This window comes from Trachurus trachurus (assembly GCF_905171665.1).
Source record: "Trachurus trachurus genome assembly, chromosome: 20".
In the NCBI taxonomy this organism is placed as follows: domain Eukaryota; kingdom Metazoa; phylum Chordata; class Actinopteri; order Carangiformes; family Carangidae; genus Trachurus; species Trachurus trachurus.
The window spans coordinates 23,938,722-23,962,450 of record NC_139911.1 but is presented as its reverse complement, the minus strand read 5'-3'; the positions used below and the strand labels follow the sequence as shown (position 1 = coordinate 23,962,450).

The following is a 23,729-nucleotide window of genomic DNA, read 5'->3' as shown; positions in this document are numbered from 1 at the left end:
GACCTGGAGTCAGTGCAGCCAGACAGTGGGTGTGGGTGAGAAGAAGCAGCTTCACACCAAACATCTCAGTGTGAATGAAGAGGAGCTGATGAGCAACAAGCTTCAACATCTCACTCACACAGAACGGTTTATGTCCACCTTGTGGTGTCAATAACTGTTACCATGGCAACCCAGTGATGCTAAGGAAACAAAGAAGCCACTGTCTTTCTTTTGTAAATAAGGATTTATTTGTTTGATCAGGAAGTGAAAAGTGAAAACAAAAATCCCTAAAGATTTGAAGTCAGGTGGGTGACAGTGTTCAGATCTGTAAACATCTGTAAGTCTCTTCCTGATTGATCAATCTCTTCTCTTTTTCATTGGCTGGATGGAGTTTCAGTCTCTCCCTCTTCCAAACCTTCCAACCTAAGGCAAAAAAAGAAAAAATGGTGCTGAAGCTTTAGACAAAAGCAAACCAGATTCAAACAGTCCAAACAGATTGAACCTGATTCTTACAGTCTGATCAGGTTCTGACACGGTTCAAACCTGTTTCTGATCAGTTTAAACCGATCTGGACAGGTGTAGTCAGTTCCTCAAACATAAGACTGACCTCTGCAAGCGTTCATCACAGAAGCTGCTCACTCTCTGCAACTCAGACTGGAAAAAACTCTGGAAGACAAAGAGGGACAGAACCAGTTCTGGATCAGGCCTGGGATCTGAACTTAATCTACATGGAATAAAACTTCCCCCTTCAAATTAAAACAACTTTTTTATTCAATTGTGTTTTTCTTCAAAATATCACTTTGCTTTAAAAATCAGAAATGTAGTTTAAAATGTAATGTTACTGAAGTACAGTAATACACTTGTTGTGACTGTAGTGTTGAGGTTCCGTAGTTTTACTATTACTACAATGTTACTGTATGGTTCCTGCAGTGGTTCTCAGTACCAAGATCTCAGTGTCCATGGATTCCAGGTTTGTTAGCTGGGTGAGCGGGTCAGTGATGCTCTTCTCAATCTTCTGCAGCAGCAATAACCTACAAACACAAAACACACATGTACATGTATAGAGCACACATCTACACTGAGACTCTCCCCAACACCTGAGGTTTATCAACCAGTGGCTCAGCAGAGGAGCATCCTGTTCTTTAAAAGGTATAATATGTAGGAATTCCCCCCATCTAGCGGTGCGGTTGCATATCTGAACGTATTGTTGATGTTGCATTCAGGTGAAATCGGGCAGACGTCAGACAGACAACAGACGCTGCATGTAACAGGATAAACAAGTGGTCCGCCAGCACGAGGCAAAACAATACAGGCGTGACAGAGATGTGGTATTGTTTACCTGACCCACGTTTTACCGTCTTTCTCTGGTGGAGTAAAATGACATCCGGTTGGTTTGCCGACGGCCGTCTGCCTGACTGCACCTGAATGCAACATCAGTGCCTCCGTCCTTCCTCACACTACACAGTGGTGACAGTTTTAACAGGCGCTACCTGGAAAACTTTCTCCCCGAGCCGACAGCTACGCTGAGTTTCCGTGGTTACCTACGGTCACGCTGCAACATGGCCGCCTCGGTTCGGTGCGTCGCCCACTTATGTATTTGTAACGACTTGTAACAACTCATTCTAAGGTACCAGAAAGCTTTCATTTGTATGCGGGTGTGAGTTAACTTCAGTGAAATACGTATTTATGAAAGAAATATTTGATTTTTGCTAATAAAAAGCCAAATAAGTTAGCCTACATACTGGGGCTTTAAACACAACTAAATGTTGCTTAGGGATTCACATCGTCAAATATTATTCAGCCTATATGTCATTTTCTAGGTCACTTTGTTTCTGTGTATATGGCGGTAGGGCGGTGCCTACAGGACAGGTGTGTTAATGTGGGCGGTGCCTGTGTTGAAGTGGGCGGTACCTGTGTTGATGGACAGCTGTGAACAGCGTTGACACTTGTTGTTGACACATTTTCAGAGAGAGAAGAACCTCACTCTCTACCTTTGGCCGGCATTCCTGAAAGTAGTTCACTACATTAAATACATTAAATGATGCCAACAATCTGAGCCAATCATCAATCATCTTTTTAACTGTGTACTAACATTGAAGTGCTCCTCCAGTTGTGTTTTGAAGGTTTTGAAAGCAGCTGTGATGCCTGAGGTAAGGTTTGACAGTGCCTTCGCCCCCGGCTCATTCACAGGCTCCTCCTCCTTTTCATAAGAGCCCTCCCCCTCACATATTAGCCCTTCGTCTTCTGCAGATGGCCCAGCCTCTGTGGGTGAACAGTCTGAGACCAGGTGAGCAGCAAAATCAGTTCAGGCACTGACACAGATTCACATGAAATTTAAAGGGACAACGAGGAGTTTCTATTTGGTTATAAAAAAAGTCTCATATTAATGTGGATGAATCTAGTTACCCACACTTGTTAATGGCTCCATTTTCGATCAGTATATCGTTTTGTCTCTATCGTTATTTTGTTATTTTAATTAATGGTGGAAATGCTGGGCGAGCCGACCAGCGTTTCTTTACTTTCGGTTTCGCTGACGCTGCCCGGCGAGTCATGAGAATAACGCCGCCGAATCGCCGTTTATGGTGGGAACTACGACGGTATCTGATCGTCTTCCAACCTCTGACTTTAATTCTTGATGAATGAAAATATTTTTGGCAAGAGGTCTGTCTTGCGCCGGTCAAATAATTTCACCGTGCGCGCGGAGGCTCATGGTAAATGTAGTATGAGAACACTTCGCTTTCCAAAACTCCTCGTTTCCCTTTAAATTTAACAATGAAACAAAAATGGGGCGACAGTGGCTCAGGCAGTAGAGCTGATCGTCCAATAACCAGAGGGTTGGCGGTTCGAATCCTGCTCTCCCAGTCTATGTCGTAGTGTCCTTGGGCAAGACACCTTACCCACCTTGCCCCGTGTGAATGCGTATGAATGAATAATGGTTGCTGTACACGCTTTGGGTATTGAGTATAAAGCGCTATATAAATGTAATCCATTATTATAAAACAATCCCAGATAATTACCTGTCACTGCCAAGTTACACTCGTCCCTCTCTGGTGGAGAATCCACCTTCCTCTTTTGGGCTGGTGTGCCCTCAGTCGGGCTTTCCAGGAAGCCTTCACAATGAGAACACTTTAGTGGATGAGAACAGCTTAACAACAGTTGGATCAACGATAAACTTAGAAATGAATGCTGTAAGCTTTGATGCCTTAGTTTGATTGTATTGAATTTATTGAGGGATAGCCCCTTGAGATGTAGCATCTCATTTTCAAGGGGGTCAAACAAGGGAGGGATGAAGATACAGACCTGAGTCTGAAGCTCTCCTCCTGTCAGAGCTGAAGACTTCCTGAAACAGGAAGGGGAAACATGTGGTATTTATTTACATTGAGCAGCAGATAGTAGTAAGTTCTCAATCTGCTTTCATGTCTGTACTTGTTAAACATCCTCAGTCTAAGCCTAAGCATACGTTCACATCAGATATCCAGAGGTTTTCTAGCTCCACCTATTTGATCAAGGATGCATCAAAGCTGAAACTAATTCCACCCAGCACCTTTTATATCTATCGTCCTACTGGGGGCCAATGGTGCCAACATTAACAGCTTGCTCCCCAGCTCCTGAGATGAACGAGTGGCCAGTGTGAACCACCAGCCCAGTGAAGGTGTTGTCTGCAACCTGTTGGCACGTGCACTTTACTGCTGGGTCTGGGGTTTTAGTTTTTTTTTTTTTACATGATAACTGATTTAACATGATAGAAATTCCTCTTGGAAAATGTAATACAAACTTTGAAAGTTGAAATATATTTGTTGCTGCTTGTTCATCAGTGGATCAAGCAGAATAAATGTGATTTGAATTTGTGAAGTTTGAACCCCCAGGTATGGAAAACTGACAACTTGGTGTACTCTGTATTGAGAAAGGACCATGGTACCTGTTGTAAAGCAGAACCGATTCCTTCCAACTCCTCTGGGTGCTCCTGGGAGATGTCTAGCTCCGCCCCCACAAGAGTACCTGTAAGACACAGGTGGGAAAAACAGGACTCACATCAGAATCAGACCCTGTTGAGATCTCTTTTTTTCATTCATTTTGCACAGTCGGTCAGTGTGGATCATGGTCCATGACAGGTCAGAACTACAGCAGTGGACAGGGGCCAGCATGGACACATCAAGTACACAGCAAACTTCCAGGCACTGTGGGTTTAACATTTCTCTTCCAGAACCATCATCAGCTTTTTCAGTAATCTGTGCTAAAGTAGCTCCGCTGTGGGACTGGACAACATGGGCTATCCTTCACTCCTAATGCACATCACTGAGCCTTGTCCTGTCTTACTCCACTTTAGGTGGGCACATACAGCCAGCAGGATCTGCAGTGCTGGGAAAGCTGTGACCCAGTTGCCCAGACATCACAATTTGGCCCCTGGCAAGAGTTGCTCAGACACTTAAAGGGATAGTTCAACATTTTGGCAAATTGGCTCATTGCCATAATCCGAATTGCTGGTGCACTGCAGGCTGTTTTTAGAACGGCGGAGTAGAGCCGCAAGCTGCTCAGAGCATGGACAACTCCGAAACACTCTGGTGGACAAGTTGTGACCTGCACATTCACCACACTATGAGATAATAACAGAACATTACAAGACGGAGTTGTTTTCTAGGTAAATGCGGAAATTGCTTGCCGAAAAACTGCCCCCGACGGGAACACATTAGCGGTTACCTCGAAAAAAACTCCCATCTCGTAACGTTCCGTAATTATCTCATAGCGTGGTGAATGTGCAGGTCACAACTTGTCCACCAGAGCGTTTTGGAGTTGTTGGATTGTGTATTTGATGAGTTTGATGAGGGAAACCAAGAAATCCCATTAGCCTCAGTAGCGTAGCTCTGAGTAGCTTGCGGCTCTGCTCCGCCGTTCTAAAAATATCTTGCACCGACAATTAAAGGTAATGAACCTACTGCTATGACTATAGGGATTATGGCAATAGGCCAATGTGCCAAAATGTTGAACTATCCCTTTAAACCTGCTCAATATGCAGCTTGCAGCACACTAGCTTTGAGTGCTAAATGTTTACTTGCGGCTTAGTGTATCTCACCCACTGACAGGAGCCATTGGAACGACAGAATCACTGTTATTCACTTCCCCTGTCATAATGTTCTGGCTGTTTGTTGTATTATGATGAAGCAGCAGAGTCTGACCTGAGGAGTAGGAGGAAGTCTTTCTGATCCGATCAAACAGGATCTCTGCTTGGCTTTTTCTTGGTGTCTGAAACGAACAGGTGATGTTACCTGCTCATCGTTAACATTTATACAAACTGTTATGTCCATATGTACCTGTGTCACAAAGCAGTCCTCACCACTTGAAGACGACAGAGGCAGAACTAGACAACACACACACACACACACACACAACATACAGTATTTAATCTTCCCTCATGGACAAGTTTTTATTTACTTATTGTTACGTAAGGGATGTATAGTTCGGAGGTTGTTATGGAGAGATAAACCCCGACAGGTTGTATGGAACCCCGACGCCAAATATACATTATCCCACTTATTACACGGTTTACGAGTAAAATAATTAATTTGAAACATAATGTTGATCAAAATACGACTTTCATCGATTTATAATTGCATCATTTATCTGCAAGAGTGGTCATGGCAGCTGTTTTGCAGAGCCTCCTCCCGATCGTGCATATGAAGCCTTTGATAATCAATCAGTGGATCGATGGATTACCATACACATGTTACGATGTGTGTATTGTGTGTAGTCGTATCTGTCATAAACAAGAGATTACGGGTTACGGGGCGTGTTTTGTGTCTCGGTGCCACCGAGACGAGAGGAGAGCTGTGACACCGGGTCAGAGGCTCTGATCGCAGGTTTGGTTTCCAGCAGCGATGTGGAAGGAGCCTCCACTCTTCCTGTAACAAGTTACAAGTCATTTATCTAACATCACTGTTAGTCCCAAGCTGTTTAATGACGGTAAACATGAAACATAAGGTAAATATCCTGCATAGATTCTGTTTTCTGAGCTCCTCTGATCAGAGCAGCGTCCCTAGCAACGGTCTGTTTATACTTGACGACGGTCATTATACAGAATTATAAAACGGAAAGGTGAAATCCGGCGATCTGATTGGTTGTTAGCCGTGGTATATTGAGCATATACCACGGCTACTATTCTAAAACCTTATCACAGCGCAGGCTATCACTCCGCGTCAGGCACGCATGACTGGTATGAATGGAAGTTGTTGTCATGTATCCATGACAACGGACTGTTGCCGTCCGTAGCAAAAGACAGCTGATGTTTTTACGATGTTAAAAAACGGACTAAAGTAGTTGAATTCACATGTTTAAGGTGAACTTTCACCTCCGGGGAGGGTTAACAATGGTAGAGGGGACTGAGCAGTGACTTTCACCTGAAAAAATGCGGAGGAAAAGACGAGCTGCAGAGCTAACTTGGAGCTAACGTCTGGAGAGGTGGGACTATTTTTTCACAGTGAGGCTATTTTATTGGATAATATGTATTTCTGGTTGAATAAAACTACATGAAATTGATTGCTTATCCCTCTTCTATATTGCCTTTATTCGTAACCGTTTTATAAAAGCAATATATCACTCCAGTCCGTGGTATATGCTCATTATACCACTCCAAGGGGGTTGTCGTCCCTCCGCTTCGCGTCGGGCCGAACAACGCCCCTTAGCCGTGGTATAATGAGCATATACCACGGCCTGTCGTGATATATTTCTTAATTATTACACGGCTCTATTGAATGCTGCTCTCTGATTGGTCCATCACTGCGTTCTGCGGTCCGTTATTTCTGAATAATTACCGTCGTCAAGTATAATGACCGTTGCTAGGGACGCCGATCTGATCAGCGCAGCACAGAAAAGAGAAAGTATGCAGGATATTTACCTTATGTTTCATTTTTACCGTCATTAAACAGTTTGGGACTAATAGTGATGTTAGATAAACGACTAGTAACTTGTTACAGAGAGAGTGGAGGCTCCTTCACATCCTGGCTGGAAACCAAACCTACTGATCATCAGAGCCTCTGACCCGGTGTCACAGCTCTCCTCTCGTCTCGGTGGCACCGCGACTCTGCGACACAAACGCACCCCGTAAACAGTAAAGTTAATCTCTTGTTTATGACAGATATGACTACACAAAATACACACATTGTAACATGTTAATCCATCGATCCACTGATTGATTATCAAAGGCTTCAAATGCACAAACGGGAGGAGGCTCAGCAAAACAGCAAAACATTATGTTTCAAATTAATTATTTTACTGGTAAACATAAGCGGGATAATGTATAGTTGGTCGGTTGTTATGGAAAAATAAACCCCGACAGGAAGTATGGAACTCCTCCGCTTCACGTCGGGGTTCCATACTTCCTGTCGGGGTTTATTTCTCCATAACAACCTCCGAACTATCTCTTACATAACAGGCCGTAGAATGCAGCGATGGACCAATCAGAGAGCAGCATTCAATAGAGCTGTGTAATAAATAATATTAAAGCATCTGAAACATTTGACAGTAAAAGTTTACAGACCCACCCTTCAGCTGACTCTTGACCTTGTGTTTCTTCCTGTTGGAGGCTCTATAATCCAGTATCTGTTCAGGGGGCGTGGCCTCAGCCTTTGTATCTGTGTCTTCTACAAGGATGGAGTCTCTCTGGAAACAAATATAAAGGTGGAGATCAGATGCTGGACAACACCTGAATCGGGCGAGTGTGGTACACTTCTGTTTGCTACCCTGACCCCAAAAGGCCGACACAAACACAAACATGACACACACAAACTGACTAGTCATTGATTTACTGGTCAAAAAAGCTGCAAACTCCTCAGGGTTGTGACCCGTCCTGTGGAATATGGGATGTCTCACCATGAGGACTCTGCCAGCAGCCTCCTCCAGCTCTGCCAGGTGTTCACAGGAGAAGCTCAGCTCCACTTTCTGACCTCTGCTGTTGTGGTGCATCATGGGGCTGTTCAGGTGGATACTGAGGAGCACCTGTGCCTCAGTGCATTCTGGGACCACACACACACGGGTCCAGAGTCAGCCAGTAAAAACACCAGTTGAGGTGTTGAGGAGGAGAAGGAGTGAAACAGAAGCACTGACCGTCATGGACGACCTTGAGACTGTAGTGATCCACTTCCTCTCTCAGCAGGTGAATGGACCCCCACAGGAAGCCCTGAAAACACACACACACGAACACTAAAGACACAGAGAAAACAAACGTTTTTCCTCTCCTCTCCTCTCCTCTCCTCTCCTCTCCTCTCCTCTCCCCCTCCCCTCCCCTCCCCTCCTCTCCTCTTCCCCTCCCCTCCTCTCCCCTCCTCTCCCCTCCTCTTCTCTTCTCTTCTCTTCTCCTCCCCTCCCCTCCCCTCCCCTCCGTACATTTTTGAACTGTCATTTTCTGTTGTACTTTGTAGTTTGGCCTTGGTGTCTCGCACTCTTTCTGTGTTTCCGCAGATCCACCGGAGCTCCATCTCCCTGTAGCTGCCGCCTGCATCTGTTTTCTTGTCTGTAACAACATCTATATCACGTCTGTCCGTCCTGGGTGAGGGATCCCTCCTCTGTTGCTCACCCTGAGGTTTCTCCGCTTTTTCCCTGTTAAAAGGGTTTTCCTGTTTCCTGTTGTGATGCCATGTAAAGCCCTTTGAGACAAACTGTTTGTAAAAACGAGCTATACAAATAAAATTGCCTTGCCTTGCCTAGCCTTGCCTAGAGTGTAGTGCAGTACATATACAGTGCAGTATAGAGGATATTACTGGGGCATCTAGTCACTTTGGTCATATCTACCACACTGCCAGTATCGGCACAAGTTGATGGGCTTGTGGTGCTTCTTACAAAAAATGTACTGTGACAACTTATATCACATAGTGTGACAACTTCCTCCATGATGGGACAACTTCTCACAAATGCGGCTCTTGGCCAATAAGAATGCAACTCTCCAAATTTAATTAACCAAACCCGACAGAGCTCAGTGGATGTGGCTCCACAGCTGTAGCAGCATGAGTGCGTGTGTTTTAGAACGGCAAGGGGAAAAATAAATCTCTGATAGAGGCTTGCGTTGCCACTCATGTCAGACACTCAGATCTTTTCAGTTAACAGTTATTAATCAGTTAACGACCTGCACTGTTTTCCCACAGCAAGCTGCGATTCATTCACAAAAATGGCTAAATGCAAATATGAAGACAAGTACAGGACATTTCTTGAGGACTGGGAGGACGCTTACTTTTTTGTTGAACATAAAGGCAAGCCTTTCTGTCTGATATGACATGTCGTTAGCACATTTCAAAGCTTCAAATCTTCAGCACCATTTTAGAACTCTCAATTCAAACATAATAAAAATAAAAATAGCATTGAGGTAAAAAAAAAAAAAAAATCATGTATTTTACATTTTCTCATGTATTGACAATGACTGACCTGTAGTCTGACGAGTTTAAGGCCATTTCTATCAATCTACTGTTTCATAGTGAGGGGTGGGTGTGTAACATTTGTGACATAGTAAATTGTTAGTGTGTGTATATAATGGGGTACTGCTCTTTGCAGTAGCCTACCACCGTAAATAATTTGGCTCTAATACCCTGGCTGGTTGGCCAGCCCTGCTCTATACTAAAGTGAGCAGTCGAGTGACAGCACAGTGTAGTACAGTACAGTGTAGTGTGGTGTGGTAGCAGTAGAGTGTAGAACAGTACAGCATTGCATAGTAACAGTACAGTGTAGTGTAGTAGAGTAGGATACCTGAGGGTCATCAGTGAAGAAACTCACACATTCTGAGCCAGTGTTAAAGTCAATCCAGAACTCATCTAGTTTGTCATCTTTTGGTGGAAAGAGCTGCAGAGAAAGAAAACAGGAGGTAAATATGTGAATTGTGTTTTTGTTTGTATATACACACAAATATAAATTATATAAAATATATATATATATATATATATATATATATATATATATATATATATATATATATATATATATATATATATATATATATATATATATATATAAATATAAATATAAATAAAATAAAAAAGCAGGTGAAAGATGTTACCTCAGTGGAGTCCATAAATGCTGCAAGGCAGGGGAAGGTGTAGACCCTGACGGAACAGAACACAGGAACAACTAACCTGAATAACAGCTCTCGCAACACCTACTTGTATGTAGCTACAATACATTTAAAAAAGGACATATTATGGAAATATCACTTTTTGAAGGCTCTTAAATGGTGTTTGTCTTGCCTTCCAGCCCAAAAATGTGAGAATTGACAAAAAAATATCTGTAATTTTCAGGCTCCCTAGGTTGAAATCCATGTGGTTTTACAAGCTGTTCCCTCAGTTGTCTGACAATAATGTATGAAACTAGTTTTCCAATTTGCATAATCCCACCCCTACCTGGTAGCAGTAGAAGGGGCGGGGCAAGCAGTGGTTCATTTGCATTTAAAGGGACAGACACTGAAAGCAGCCGTTCTGAACAGGGCTGTTTAGAGGATGAAAAGAGCTGTGATGTTTGATCCTTGGGGGATTTTGACCAAAGCATGTAGCAGACATGTCTTTAAGACACCTGGGAACTATTTTAATTTGTGGAAAAGGGACAGAATATGTCTCCTTTAATAAAGTTTATCACCTCCTCTTGTTGCTTTGGTGACAGTTGACAAAGTTCAGGAAACGTCTGCAGTCCTGGAGAGAGAGCAGTCAGGGAATGAAGACAGATGTTCAGACAGGTCAACAGGTGTCCTGACAGCAGCCACTCACCACCTCAAAGTCTTTGTCTACGATGTTACAGAAGGCGCTGCTGATGTCAGGGCTGAACCACTGACTGGCCCTCTGCTGTCGCTCCCTCCTGGGGGTCAGACGACACAGAGCCTCTGATAGGCTGACCTGGAGCTCGTAGTCTAAGAGACAACAACAGGCAGGATGGATGAAAACAGCCTTTAGTTCCTGTTGTCAGAGGTAAGAGAAACAAAGTGAACTTTAAAGACTATCTACATTACGTTACATTAATGAACAAGATCTGTTTTAAATAGCGACTCATTGTGATCTTGCTTAAACACTGAGCATGGCTGAAACAAGGTGAGGTTTAAATTTTTTTTTAACAAATGACACGAGCAGACGGGATGAGAACTGGACTGAGGAGTCCCAGACCTCAGTCTGACAAAGTAGACACAGGTTGTAGAGGTTTGGGTCTGAGAACACAAACATAAAAACAACACAGATGCATTTCAACAAACATCAGCTGACGTAGAACAGAGCTCACAACATAGACCTCCGAGCTGCTGAAGATGATGCTGAAAGGGTCAGAGTTTAGATCAGACGAGGGCTTAAAGCAGAAGTAAGCGGAATGTTTGTGTTAATATAAGTCTTAAATAGTTCTATCTTCCGACAGCAATCACTTATAGACCCTTTCAGAGAGTATAAACAAAGACAGGTGTGGCTCATTAGAAAACGCTCTGGTACACTAAATTGAATGGAGCCTTAATTAGTATCCTTGGTAACACCTGTATTTGTTTATACTCTCTGAAACGGTCTATATAGAGTGTTTGGTCTGAAACACGGGTCTGTCAGTCACTCTGCTCTGCTGTAAGCTGAGGAGAAAACTTTCCTTGTATCCTACAACCTTTATCCAATGAGGAGAGAGAACGGCATAAAGGGACAGTATCTACCTATCTATCCATCCATCCATCCATCCATCCATCCATCTATCTAACGTAGAATCTTTGCCTACAGACTCTTGTGTGCAGTCTGAATGCAGTTGATCTACATACATACCGTACCACCCACCACCACCAGCTGCTAGCAGGATGACATCACAGCTGTCTGACATAAAGTGCAGAGTTGGAGTTTTGTACTGCGCCCCCCCTGTTGGAAACTACACTGGGCGCCAATGACCCTTAACATGAAGGAAAGTTCACCCAGGAGTCGTCAAGTTGGAGCCCAGAATGGATCCAGTAGAGATGTCGAAAGAGAATCTGCCTTCAAAATACTTTCTACATTCATGATAGGAAGCACTGGAGCTGCTTCCTACTTGTGGGTCTATGTCAGGTTCGGGGGGGCCAGGTAAAAGCAGCTCAGTTCCAGCTGGGTTAAACATCACACTCACCCCCAACGGTCAGGACCGCCTCTGCAATCTGTGTTCTGTTAAACAGATGGGTCAACAGTCAGACAGGTAACCAGGGCAACAGGCAGGAGACTGGTCAACAGTCAGTGCTGAGCTGTAGAAATGTGGTTTTATGGATTTACAGTGATGGGGGACGAGACCAGACCAGAGATAGACAACAACAACACTCAGCTTTCACTACCACTTTGTAAAGTTTGACACTAAAACATGCTCATGCTGAAGTATGGGTGCTGGATCTGGATGTCCTCAAGTATTACAGCATGTGGTTCTGGTTCCGGTCGTCCTGGATCAGTCTTCTCTGTTCCCGGCTCAGGGACTCCAGGATGCTGTTGAAGGTTCTGATGGCCTGAAAGAAGAGAAAGACCGCCATGTGAAACAGGAGAAAACTACTGTGTCTAGACCACACAGCAGACCGGTTTGAGACTGATCCTCTGTGTCATGTTACACAAAACAACACACACCCTGACTATCTGGAAGACACAAAGTCAATTCTTTATATTTTTATTCCTTACTTCTTTACACATCTTGTACTCTTTGCTACTGTGTGATCAATAAAAGGTCTTGTGTCTTATGTCATACACACAATTTTCAGATGGAGTCCTCATCACAACATGAGTGCAGTCAATTGCACAAATTACATTTATGAAACTGGACACTGCTGCAAATTAACTTTTTCTGTCGGTTCAGAAGCTGATTATTGGTATTGACTCATTTTAATAATCCCATCCAAAAGTCTAAGCACTGTAATGGACCAGACGATGGCTGTGGTCCCCAACACTCACTCCCCTCTGATTCTTCCATTCTAGTTGTCTTCTAGCAGGACCAGAGCATCCACACACTGGCCCTCATTTATGAAACTTACGTACACCAAAAAAATGGGTGTACACCAAATTCACCGCAAGGATCGGCATTTATTAATCTGAGCGTGAGCGTACGGTACGCACAAATCCCACGCCAGCTCTGACCAGGTGTACGCACATTTGGAACCAGCGTACAACATGCAGGAAGGAGTGTTGCTGTGTCAAAATGATTATTAAACCATAGTCTAATAACGCAGCGATGTGGACCACATGTTGTTGTTGTTTATATTGATAAAAAGATAAAAAGTAGCCAAAAAAAAAAAACGATACCACCAAGTCTGTGTTGAAAATTTAACTGGACTTTTATTTTGGGCAACTGAGATGAATTAAAAACCACGACGTGACAGATGCTCGTTAATCAGCTGTGTAAACAGAAACAGTCAATGACAGACAGACCTGGGGCCTGTTGTTCGAAACCTAGATAAGGGATTAAGCCAGGATATGTTGGTTATCCTGGCTGAATTTAGCCTCAAGTCAGTTGTTCGAAAGCTGGATACCTTTATCCTGGTCAAGTTACTATGGTGATTTATTCTCTGCAGCTAGCCTGCTCCAGACCAGGCTAACAGCCAGGCTTAGTTGATTCTGTTGTCTTTATCTGTGAAGTCAGCAGTCACTCTGATCAGAAATCAATGTTTTATACAGTTATTCCATGTTCTTATGTACCCTACATATTGGCCTGATTTCTAAACAAACTAAATACATTTACAATAATCAAATAACATGAAACATTTACAATATTTATTAGGTTTTTTTTCTTTTCTTTTTTTCATAATTAGGGCTATTCATTTGCTTCTCACACTGAATCATTGCATCTGCCAGCGCTGCCTGCTTCTTCAAATGTAGGGCATAAAGATGTCTGACGGTTTGTGAAATCTGTAGCACAGAATTGTGCACACTGTTCTTGAGACAATACAAACTATTTTCGATATCTGTGACCCATCTATGATATTTTCTATGACCACTAGTAAAAAAAAAAAAAAAAAAGCAAAATTAGCAATAGATTTATTTTTATTATTATAAAATATGTTACAAAATACAGTAAATAATTAAAGTAAAGTAAAGTAAAGTAAATAATTTATACACCTCATTTGAACATTGTTATCGGCAATTTATTGAAGCATCAGACTGCATAATGTTCTTATATTTAATTAATTTTCACCTGTTGCACTTTTGGCCACTTGTATTTGTGCTGTAAGAACTTTACTTTAGATGATAAGAGATGAGTGCAATGTATCAACTTCCACTGCTCATCATTAAGGCAAAGTGCACAGCTGTTAATTTGTGAAAGGAACTTAAATTGTGATTATAATTTTGGATTAGGCTACTTCCACATTCAATCAGTCCGCAGTTGTCCACCGCGCTCTCTCTGAGCTTTACGACAGCAGCGGTGCTTTTTTTTCCTTTTTTCTAAGAGGTGTGTCACCTTACGTCAAGATCCGCTGTTGATTGGAGGAAAGTGGCCACACCTGTCCTCTCATCAGTGAATCTGTGATCAATCTCTGTGGTCTACTGACCAGAGAATAAGTTACACCTGGCTTGACAAAGCTGCCCCTCCTCAGCCTGGCTTGGCGTTCCAACAACCAATTAAGCCAGGATGGATTTATGAGACTTTGTCCAACCTGGCTTTTCCACTTATCCTGGATATCTTTATTCTACTTTCGAACAACGGGCCCCTGTTATTGTTAGATCACACACACAAACTTCCAACATCTCCTGCACCAGAGCAGGACCGGACGGCTCCTCAGTCTCTCTCTCTGCCGGACACCGGAGCCCTGGTGGGGGGTGGGGGGCTCCGCTACCTGTCCAGGTCCAGCTGATTTCCGCGGCGGAGTGTTTTTTTTTTTCCCGTCACCGGGACCTGTCAGCGGGAGATCGGGCCGGTGTTTCACATCCCTCCATCAGCCGAACCATATCACCGGTGCTGATGGTCATAAAGTCGAGTTCGCAGCAGTAATATGCCTATATGATTTCTCCTCAATCACTTGTGTTTAGTAAACTGCAGGAGCATTTCATGAGGTCGCTGGGTTTCCTGACGTGGTCGGTGACACGTCCGTCTGCAGCCTCCATCCACCGGGATGACGCTTATCAATCACAAAATCTATCAATCTATCAATGTCCAGATATTTAATGTTGCCGCCCTCTCCCTGTTCAACGCGGTAATGTCGGTAAAGTCTCTTCTTGGCCGTCTTCCGTGTCTCCATGTCGTAAAAGGGGCAGGGCGACGCCTCTAAAGCAGGAATATATCGGGGCGTGACATTTAAATTACGCTCGTTTTCAGCCGCTGGATTTATCAACACCACACCGGTTCTACGCCGAAATCAGCAGCGTACACACTTTTAGTAAATCACACGTGACACTTGGCATACACTGATATTTACACCAGAATCTACACCAGATCCTGCGCAAGTTTGATAAATGAGGGCCAGTGTCACTGTGGTATTATGTTTAAAACTGTTGTTGCAAGTTTGGCAAAGGAGTAAATCATCCGTGCAGCACTGCATGTCCATATGACGGTAGTGAACGGAGCTCACTTTTCTTTGTCCAAAAAGACACACCAAAAAACATCCAAATACCTCCATACTGCTCGTCTGTAATGTCCCTCTTGTATTGAAGCCCCGACATGAGAAATTGTTCCAAAAAAAATTTAATAAGTCTATATTTTAAGCTTGTTTGTAGTGGAAGCTCCCAGTGTCTCAGTTCACTGCTTTGCCTGTGTCTGTGCAAATCTCGCAGGATTTGCATTGACACCCAGTTCACAGCTCCGCAAATAGCGCGAGATTCCGGCAGAGCAACACTGGGAGCTTCCGCTACAAACAAGCTTAAAACATAGACTTATTTAATTTCTTTCGGAACAATTTCTCATGTTGGGGCTTCAATACAAGAGGGACATTACAGACGAGCACTATGGAGGTATTTGGATGTTTTTTGGTCGCAGAGCCCCCCTGTAACTCAGAGAAGGCACAGAGGACTCTGAAACTTCTCCCAACCCTTAGTCGACATGAGGGGGAGTAGATGAGTGAAATTTCAATTTTGAGTGAACTATCCCTTTAATAAAAACATGTGCCACTTCAACAGGAGTAGGTAGGAAGTGGTGAACACATCTTTCAGGCCCCGTTTTGTATACACAGTGGTCATAAATGAGGCCCCGGGACACAAAGCAGAGGGCCACACAGATCAGAGACCAGCACAGATCAGCACAGACCAGCACAGACCAGCAGGGGGAAGAGTCTCAGTTTACCTCCAGTCTCAGTGGAAAGTGGGTCTCCGGTTCCAGAGAGAACTTAGCCAAGTGAAGAAGAACCACAGACAGCTGGCTCACTGAGGGACAGGAGAAGACAGAGACAGAGTTCAGGACACCAACACCAAGGCTGAAAACATTCTGACTGAGATAAATCAACCTACCTGGGAGAGAGGCCTGACCCAGCCGCTGGCAGACAGACAGACAGGCAGAGAGATAGACAGACAGGCAGACAGACAAAGAGTCAAGTAAAAATCAAAGCTGGGGTTCAACTTTACAGTAACTATTGCACATAGATTCTACAACACCTATTGAGAATCTGTGTCTGAATCATTATGTGGCAGGTATCCAAGATTAAGACAAGATAGTGGGGCAGATAAGATCATATATGGAAGGTATTATTGTATTGTGCATTTTATGACTAAAGCATGAAACTTTCAGCATTTCATCTACATACCCCAAGGTTTGATTTCAGACGTGGAACCACTTTGGTGGCTGACCTTTGGTGACCTTTAAGGGTCTTTGACCTCAGAATTGCATTTTTCAGTAGTAATGTGTGACACAACCTCTGCCATGCTAAGGAATGGCTTCTCTGTAATACATTCTATTGGTGGTGGTGGGGGCTCCAATGAACAGGAAAAGTGGGTGTGGCTGTTTTTTTCCCACCAAGGAGTGTTTGAGTGTAAAACTAATGCTCAGAATCATGAAAAACCCCTAGTTTGACCCCTCACAAGATACTAAAGGCCAAATTTCAGTTCGGAATTTTCGAAAAATCTGGTTACGGGTACCCCAACTTTGAGTAGTTTTTTAGGGGGTTTTAGCCTCGTAAACCAGCTGCTCCCGGAAATGCAATTCATTTCATTTCTGAGGGAGAGTCTGGCCTCATCCCCATTCTAAGCGTTTGGCCTGAAACCCTCAGAAGGCCGAGCCAATCAGCGTCACCGCTGTGATTGACACAGCACGTTGGCCAATCAGGGACCGACTGGTGCAACGCCCCGTCACTACACCAACTTGCTGATTGGCTGAATGGGGTTGTCTGTCAACGCTACTACTCCCGCCCAGCTCCCGCCCACCCCAAACGCTTACAGGGGGAATGAGGCCAGACTCTCCGTCCAAATGAAATGAAATGCATTTCCGCGAGAGGCTGGTTTACGAGGCTAAGGGGGTTTCACACTGGAGTTGAATTTCAACATTTTATTACACACCTTCCTAAACACAATGGTGAAGAAATTTCTTGGAAATGATTTACTTCCCAGATTTTCCAATGGAGAATAATGTGGAAAAATGCAACGTCTGAAAGCAAACCTTGGGGTATGTAAATGAAATGCTGAAAGTTTCATGCTTTAGTCATAAAATGCACAATTAGTTTGCTTATCTGCCCCACTAAGATGAAGTTAGATGTGAACGGTCTCAGTGTCTCAGTGATCCAGTCTCCATCAGAGCCTTATCTCATCACATCTATCTATGTATCCATCTCTGTATTGCTGTGCAGAGATTGTTTTGTTCACATGACTAGACCCTACCTGGGCTGACCGGATGCTGACTGCTGATTGGCTGACAGGAACATAAGTAAAATAGCATGAGACTTAACATCCCAGCATGCCCCTCACCAGGAAGTAGTCATAGAAGTGCTCAGTCAGGCGTAGGAGGGAATCAGAGCCTTTACTGAGGGCAGAGGGCAGCGAGTCACGCACAGCTTCAAACCACAGCACCACCTACACACACACACACACACACACACACACACAACACCTCTATGGTAAACAAAGAGTAAACAATAAACACAACAACAAACATTGATAAATGAGCAGTGACAGTATGAAGCAGACTGACCACTAGGGTTGGGCAGTAATAAGTATAGCGCAGTATGTTAAAATAGCAACTGTATCAGTTTCATTACTGTCATTAAATAAATTGTAACTGGGCCTGATATATTAGCTACTAAACTGTATTCATTTTACTGCCTCAATAATGAGTCTATGTCCAGCACCTACATGTGTGTGGTTGAGTTTTCGGTTTTACTTCAATAGTAGAATGTTTTCTTTTCGGGAAATGTTTGACAAAGTTGATGTACGTGACGGCAAGTTGCGCATATAGCGAGTCGGCCCTCAGGAAAAACACAACTTCTGCAAAAACCTTGGCTAGATTTGAAGCACTATGTTGCCATGGTTACCATGTGTGTCTTGTAGGCTTGTGCCGCGTTTTTATTTCTTGCCGATGCTATAAAAACACACAGCGACGTTGCTACAGCTGATCAGCTGCGCCACATCCGCTGTGATGTGGTCCAGTGGATCAGCGCTCCGATGGAGGTCAGATCTTCTAATGTTGAACTCATTCTATAAATACAAAGTGCAGTCAAACACCAGGCTAAAGAGAGAGAGCTCCTCTGTGCAGCTGCAGGTCAACCGGCTGGAGAGGCGGCACTGTGCTTTTTTTTTTTTTTTTTTTTTTTAAGCAACGCCGTCCACATTTTGTTCTAAGCCCATTTGTTGTTAATAAAAGTTGTTAATGTTGGTAATGTACATGTTTTGTTATTGTTTCAGTATTCTCATGTGTCTGGTAGGCTATTCCCTTTCTGAATGACATTTTGGTGACTCCGTCTGAGCTGTACTATGATTTTTAAAAGGTACATTGTGTAGGAATTACTCCCATCTAGTGTTGCGCTTGTATATCACAAGCAACTCGTATTTTTCATGCTGCATTCAGGTGAAATTGGGCAGACGGCAGACGGACGACAGCCGCTGCACGTAACGGCATAAACAAGCCTTTATGTAAACAAGTGGTCCGTCAGCAAGAGGCAAAACAATACACCTGACAATATGTTGTCATGGTGATGTGGTATTGTTTACCTGACCCACGTTTTACCGGCTTTCTCTGGACTTCTGTGACTAAAATGACATCTGGTTTGTTAGCGACGGTCGTCTGCCCGACTGCAGGTGAATGCAGCATCAGTGTAACGCTCCATTCCTCCTCACTGCGTTACCGCGGTGACTTTTCACAGACGCCACCTCGACCTGAGCCGACAGCTCCGGTGTCTCCGCTGAGTTTCCGTGGTTTCCTACCGTCACGCTGCCACTGAACGTAAAAACATGGAGACACCACATGGCAGCCAGCACCGAGCTTACCCGCTCCATGGAGATATGAATGATATGAACGGCTCATTCAGAGCTGAAAGGAACACTTCACTTTGTTGATGGGGGGGATTACTGGTTAATGAAAAACAGACTTTTGAATGAAATAATCGATTTTTGTGAATAGATAACGGGAGAGGTTACACAATGTCCCTTTAACTGGCCACGGTAATACCGTATACCGTGGTAGAATGTGGAGCAGGTTTAACATCTGGATACAGCCCAACGCTACTGACCACAGGTCAGATTACCTTAGCAGTCAGGCCATGACTGAGCAGCGTGTGCAGGTCGTCTCTGCTCTCTGACAGACTCTCTAAAGACTCCAACACAACCTGGACTTTGCTGAAATTGGATCCATGAAGACACTGCAGAGGGTCAGAAACAACCACAGGGTTCATTCATAAACAATACAAACAGGCATACAGTACACCGTTTCCCCTGGTGACTGTCTAGTCTTGTTACCTTGGTAACTAGTTGGTCCAGTTTGGTGAGGGTGGTACTGGTCAGTCCTTCATACCTGAGCACAGAAACCAGACGCAATGAGTCTCTGTTCAGCAGGCAGTCCTCCATCTGGACCTGGAACTGACACACACACACACACACACCACAACTCATCATACAGTAGGCTATTTAATCATTACAGATCTATAGAAGCTTGTTGCATTCACTTCAAGAAAATAAGTTTTGTTTTTCTAGAATAATTTATTATCTGAAATAAAAGGGCATTTCAAAATCCCACAAGAAGCTCCCATCTGCAAGTATGTAAACGCTTAAACCAGCCTCCACTTCATGACTCTATGCTCTACTTTGAAAAGAAAATACAGTCAAGCTCACCCCAGCATTGTGCTACATGTATAAACTACTGTACGTGGGAAAGACTGATTTCAAAACAAAGTTAACTTTCCAAAAAGGAAAAGCTAATTCATTTTTCTTATTTTCACTGTGTTCCCTGTAAATTCAGATTGATACTGAAAGGAGACTACCTGTTATTACAGAACACCACCTCAGAGAGTGTCACTCAGAAAATATCAGAGATATCTTATGTAGCATTTCAGAATAAAAGCCCTATAAAATCTTACATATTTAAATGGTGTTCCATGTCAATTAAATTCACTTCTCTGACTTGCTGCTAATAAACAGGTCATGGAAATATAAGAAATTAGGAAATGCAAATGGGTAAGCCCCAAATCAAAAGCTTTTGATAATCTAAATAAAACTCATTCAAATCTCTAACAATCTGTTGCGTGTGATGAAAACAGAACTTCGTCAATAAAGAAGCTTCCTGCACTTTCATCCAGGCTATTTTGTCTTTTTGTTATTTTTTAATAAAAAAATAAAAATAAAAACAAACATTACAGTTTTTCTCGATTGCTAAAACATTTCTCGAAAGCTTCTCTCCTTTTCTCTAACCTGTGAACACAAACCACAATTTTCAAGCTACATTCACAAAACCTCAGACTCCTCTTGCAAAACCAAACTTTCACCTCAAAACAGTTCAATCTGTTCTCAAAACTGAACTCTGTTGTGAAATCGTGCCCAAAGTCAATCAAAATTAAAAACACTACTGAGCAGTCACTAAACACTACATAGAAAAATAGAAAACACAATGCTCAGCACATGAAGCTGTAGAAATAAATGTTTATTGTTCACTGTAGCTACATGCATGTTGCAAAACAACAAACCTGTGCATTTACTGTAGCATTTCTCTCCTTCCCTTTCTTTCACCCTCCTCCTTCCCTCTCCACATCCATTTCATCCCCTTTTCCTTCCTTCTTCTTTTTTCTTCCCAGTTCATCCCTCTCTCCCTCATCCTCTCTTCCTCCACCCTGTCGTCTCTCATCTTCTCCTCTTGCAAAACAAAAAACCTGTGCATTTAGCACTTGTACATAGTAAAAAAAAAAGAAAAAAAGTAGCCTACAGAAACCAGAAATCCTGTGCATTTTACACGTAGCACTTGTACAGTACAAAAACAAACAGAAATCTTGTGCATTTAGCACTTGTATGCAGTAGGCCTGCGTAAAAGATAAAGTACAAAAATATAGAAATGAGAAGTGCATAACTCAGCCACAGCATCATTTCTCTGTACTGGATCAGGCCACAGGACTTCATCCTGAACTGGCTTACAGTATATGTGCCCTCACATCATTAGACACAAGACAAGTGTGATCAATTTTGAGTTGCTGTGTTCAACCGGTGACACCTGTGCTTTAGTTGTGTTTGACTTTTGCCACCTGTGCTCAGCATTAGTAAGGTTTGATGAGGACACATGACTCCATGTTGTTGTCCAGGAGGGCCAGCAGGGGGCGCAGTAGCCTGCACCATCACACCTGAGCGCTCAGGCTTCTGTCTGAACCTCTGACACCAACAAGTTCACTTCACTCAACTGTTCTAACAATAACATCGTCTCAATCTAACACTTAGATTAAAACTGTTTAATCGACTCGTGGAGTTTTCTGGAAAATAAAATGTAGCAGTAGCTAGGCTACAGTTCTGCTTTTCTGTCACAAATGAAACCACCATGAAATAAAACCAACGAACGCTTCATCAACCCTGTCCAGACGAAGCTCAACTCAAGTGACATAAGTTCCAGTATTAAAACCTTTCCTCACCATCGTGTTTCTGTCCTTCCTCTGTGTCGGGACCGCGCACACCTGCCGTTAATTAACTCATCAGCGGCTCGAGGCCGCGCGGCGCGCGCTGCTGCTGCTGCGGAGGAGGAGAGAGAAACGGCTCCTCGCACCGGCGGAGGGATATCAGCATCAAATGCACATTTGATCAAATAAAGACATAATGCATTTTTTTTTAAGATTCTACGGGTTTAGTTCCCTCAGCAGACTCATCAGTCAATAAAAGGACTGAGAACCAATAAGAACAGTTTATAAAATAGCCTAGGAACAATAAACAAACCAATCATACTTGATGTCTGCCCCATCACTCCTCCACCAGTGTGTGATGTGTTCAGGGTCTGTGTTCAAACCCAGGTGAGTCCAGGTCCAAGAAAACAAGGGTCCAGAACCAAGAGCTCCAAAGAATAAATGATCATTCTTGAACCATTAATGTTGTTAGTGACTCTTTCTTATTTACAAGTATTTCTGAACCTGTGCAGGTTAACACACCTGTTATCACACTTGGACTGCAGTGACTCTTTTTACTGTAAATAGATAGAACTGCATGTACTGGTCCCATTCAAACATCCATGCACTTTTTCCTACACACACTACCTACACACATCAACACTGGGTTCAGTGTCTTGTCCAAGGACACTGTGACATGTGTACTACTGAGGAAGATCCAGAGAGACTGACAGAAGGACAGAGAGACAGACAGAGGGACAGACAGACACAGTGGCGTAGATGAGGTAGGGTTGGTGGGTTTTGTAAACCCATGGGCCCTCTTGTGGTGAAATCCTGCGGCCCCCCCACACACTGCCGAGGATTTTTATTTTATTTTTGGTTTAAATCAGGGGCGGGCTGGTCATAGGGAGGTTCGGGACGCGGTTGACCGCGGCTGCCTTCCGTCGCAGCGGCAGGTAGCACAGAGTGTAACATCAGAGAGACAGACAGACAGACAGACGGACAGACGGACAGGTGAGCAGGTTGTCAGGAGGCTGTGCTTCTTGTCCTCTAATTGATGACAAATGTGGTTGTTTGTTTTGGGAGAAACACTGATATGTTTACACAACAGACAACAAACACACACACACACAGAGAGAAAGAGAGAGAGAGAGAGAGAGAGAGAGAGAGAGAGAGAGAGAGAGAGAGAGAGAGAGAGAGAGAGAGAGAGAGAGAGAGAGAAAGAGAGAGAGAGAGAGAGAGAGACTGAATCAGCAACTTTAAAATATTGAAAACATGTAAAAACTACATTAACAATGAATACACAACTGACAGCTACAACTAATTCACAACCACACATACACAACTAGACAACATGTAGGCTACACGACTAATAAACAATAACAACATGGTAACTAACAGGCCTACACAACACGCAATACACACTATGTGAAAGTGCCACACACACACAGCCCTCCCTCTGTCTCCTCCTCGGGGCTGTCTCTCTGTCTCACCTGTCCATTCCTACCTGACTGTCTCTGGAGCAGCGTGTCCGCGAGGAGCTGCACGCGGATACTCACGTTGAATTACGAGTCAGTTCTCAAACTGTGAGAAGTTCCGGGTTGGACAGAACCAGACCTGCAGAGGAAAACCTTCTATATGTGACCTAGACTCTGGGTTTGAGGAGTCCGGACTCAGGTCTGATCCAGTTTCTATCATTCTCCAGTATTTTACTGAGCTGAGTCTGGAGGTTGACGGGACCTGAAGGTCTTAGGTCAGGACGAGCAATAGGACTGAGAAGGACCGGGACAAGGACCAGGACCGGGATCGAGATTGGGAATCAGGATCAGGATCAGGATCAGGATCAGGATCA

General features: G+C 43.6%; 1 protein-coding gene across 1 annotated transcript; it reads right to left on the bottom strand.

Moving 5' to 3' along the window:
* Nucleotides 1-889: 889 nt before the first annotated feature.
* On the bottom strand, nt 890-23,575 carry sycp2l (synaptonemal complex protein 2-like; the record flags this gene model as incomplete). Its single annotated transcript, XM_083995222.1, has 22 exons — nt 890-1,010; nt 1,891-1,985; nt 2,072-2,256; nt 2,997-3,089; nt 3,280-3,319; nt 3,899-3,978; nt 7,515-7,632; nt 7,843-7,985; nt 8,077-8,149; nt 9,706-9,798; nt 10,013-10,058; nt 10,585-10,637; nt 10,713-10,852; nt 12,058-12,092; nt 12,333-12,421; nt 16,174-16,253; nt 16,338-16,362; nt 17,784-17,888; nt 19,556-19,669; nt 19,767-19,886; nt 23,385-23,418; nt 23,523-23,575. The coding sequence occupies 22 exons, from the start codon at nt 23,573-23,575 to the stop codon at nt 890-892; spliced, it is 1,935 nt and encodes a 644-aa protein (XP_083851348.1).
* Nucleotides 23,576-23,729: the final 154 nt, after the last annotated feature.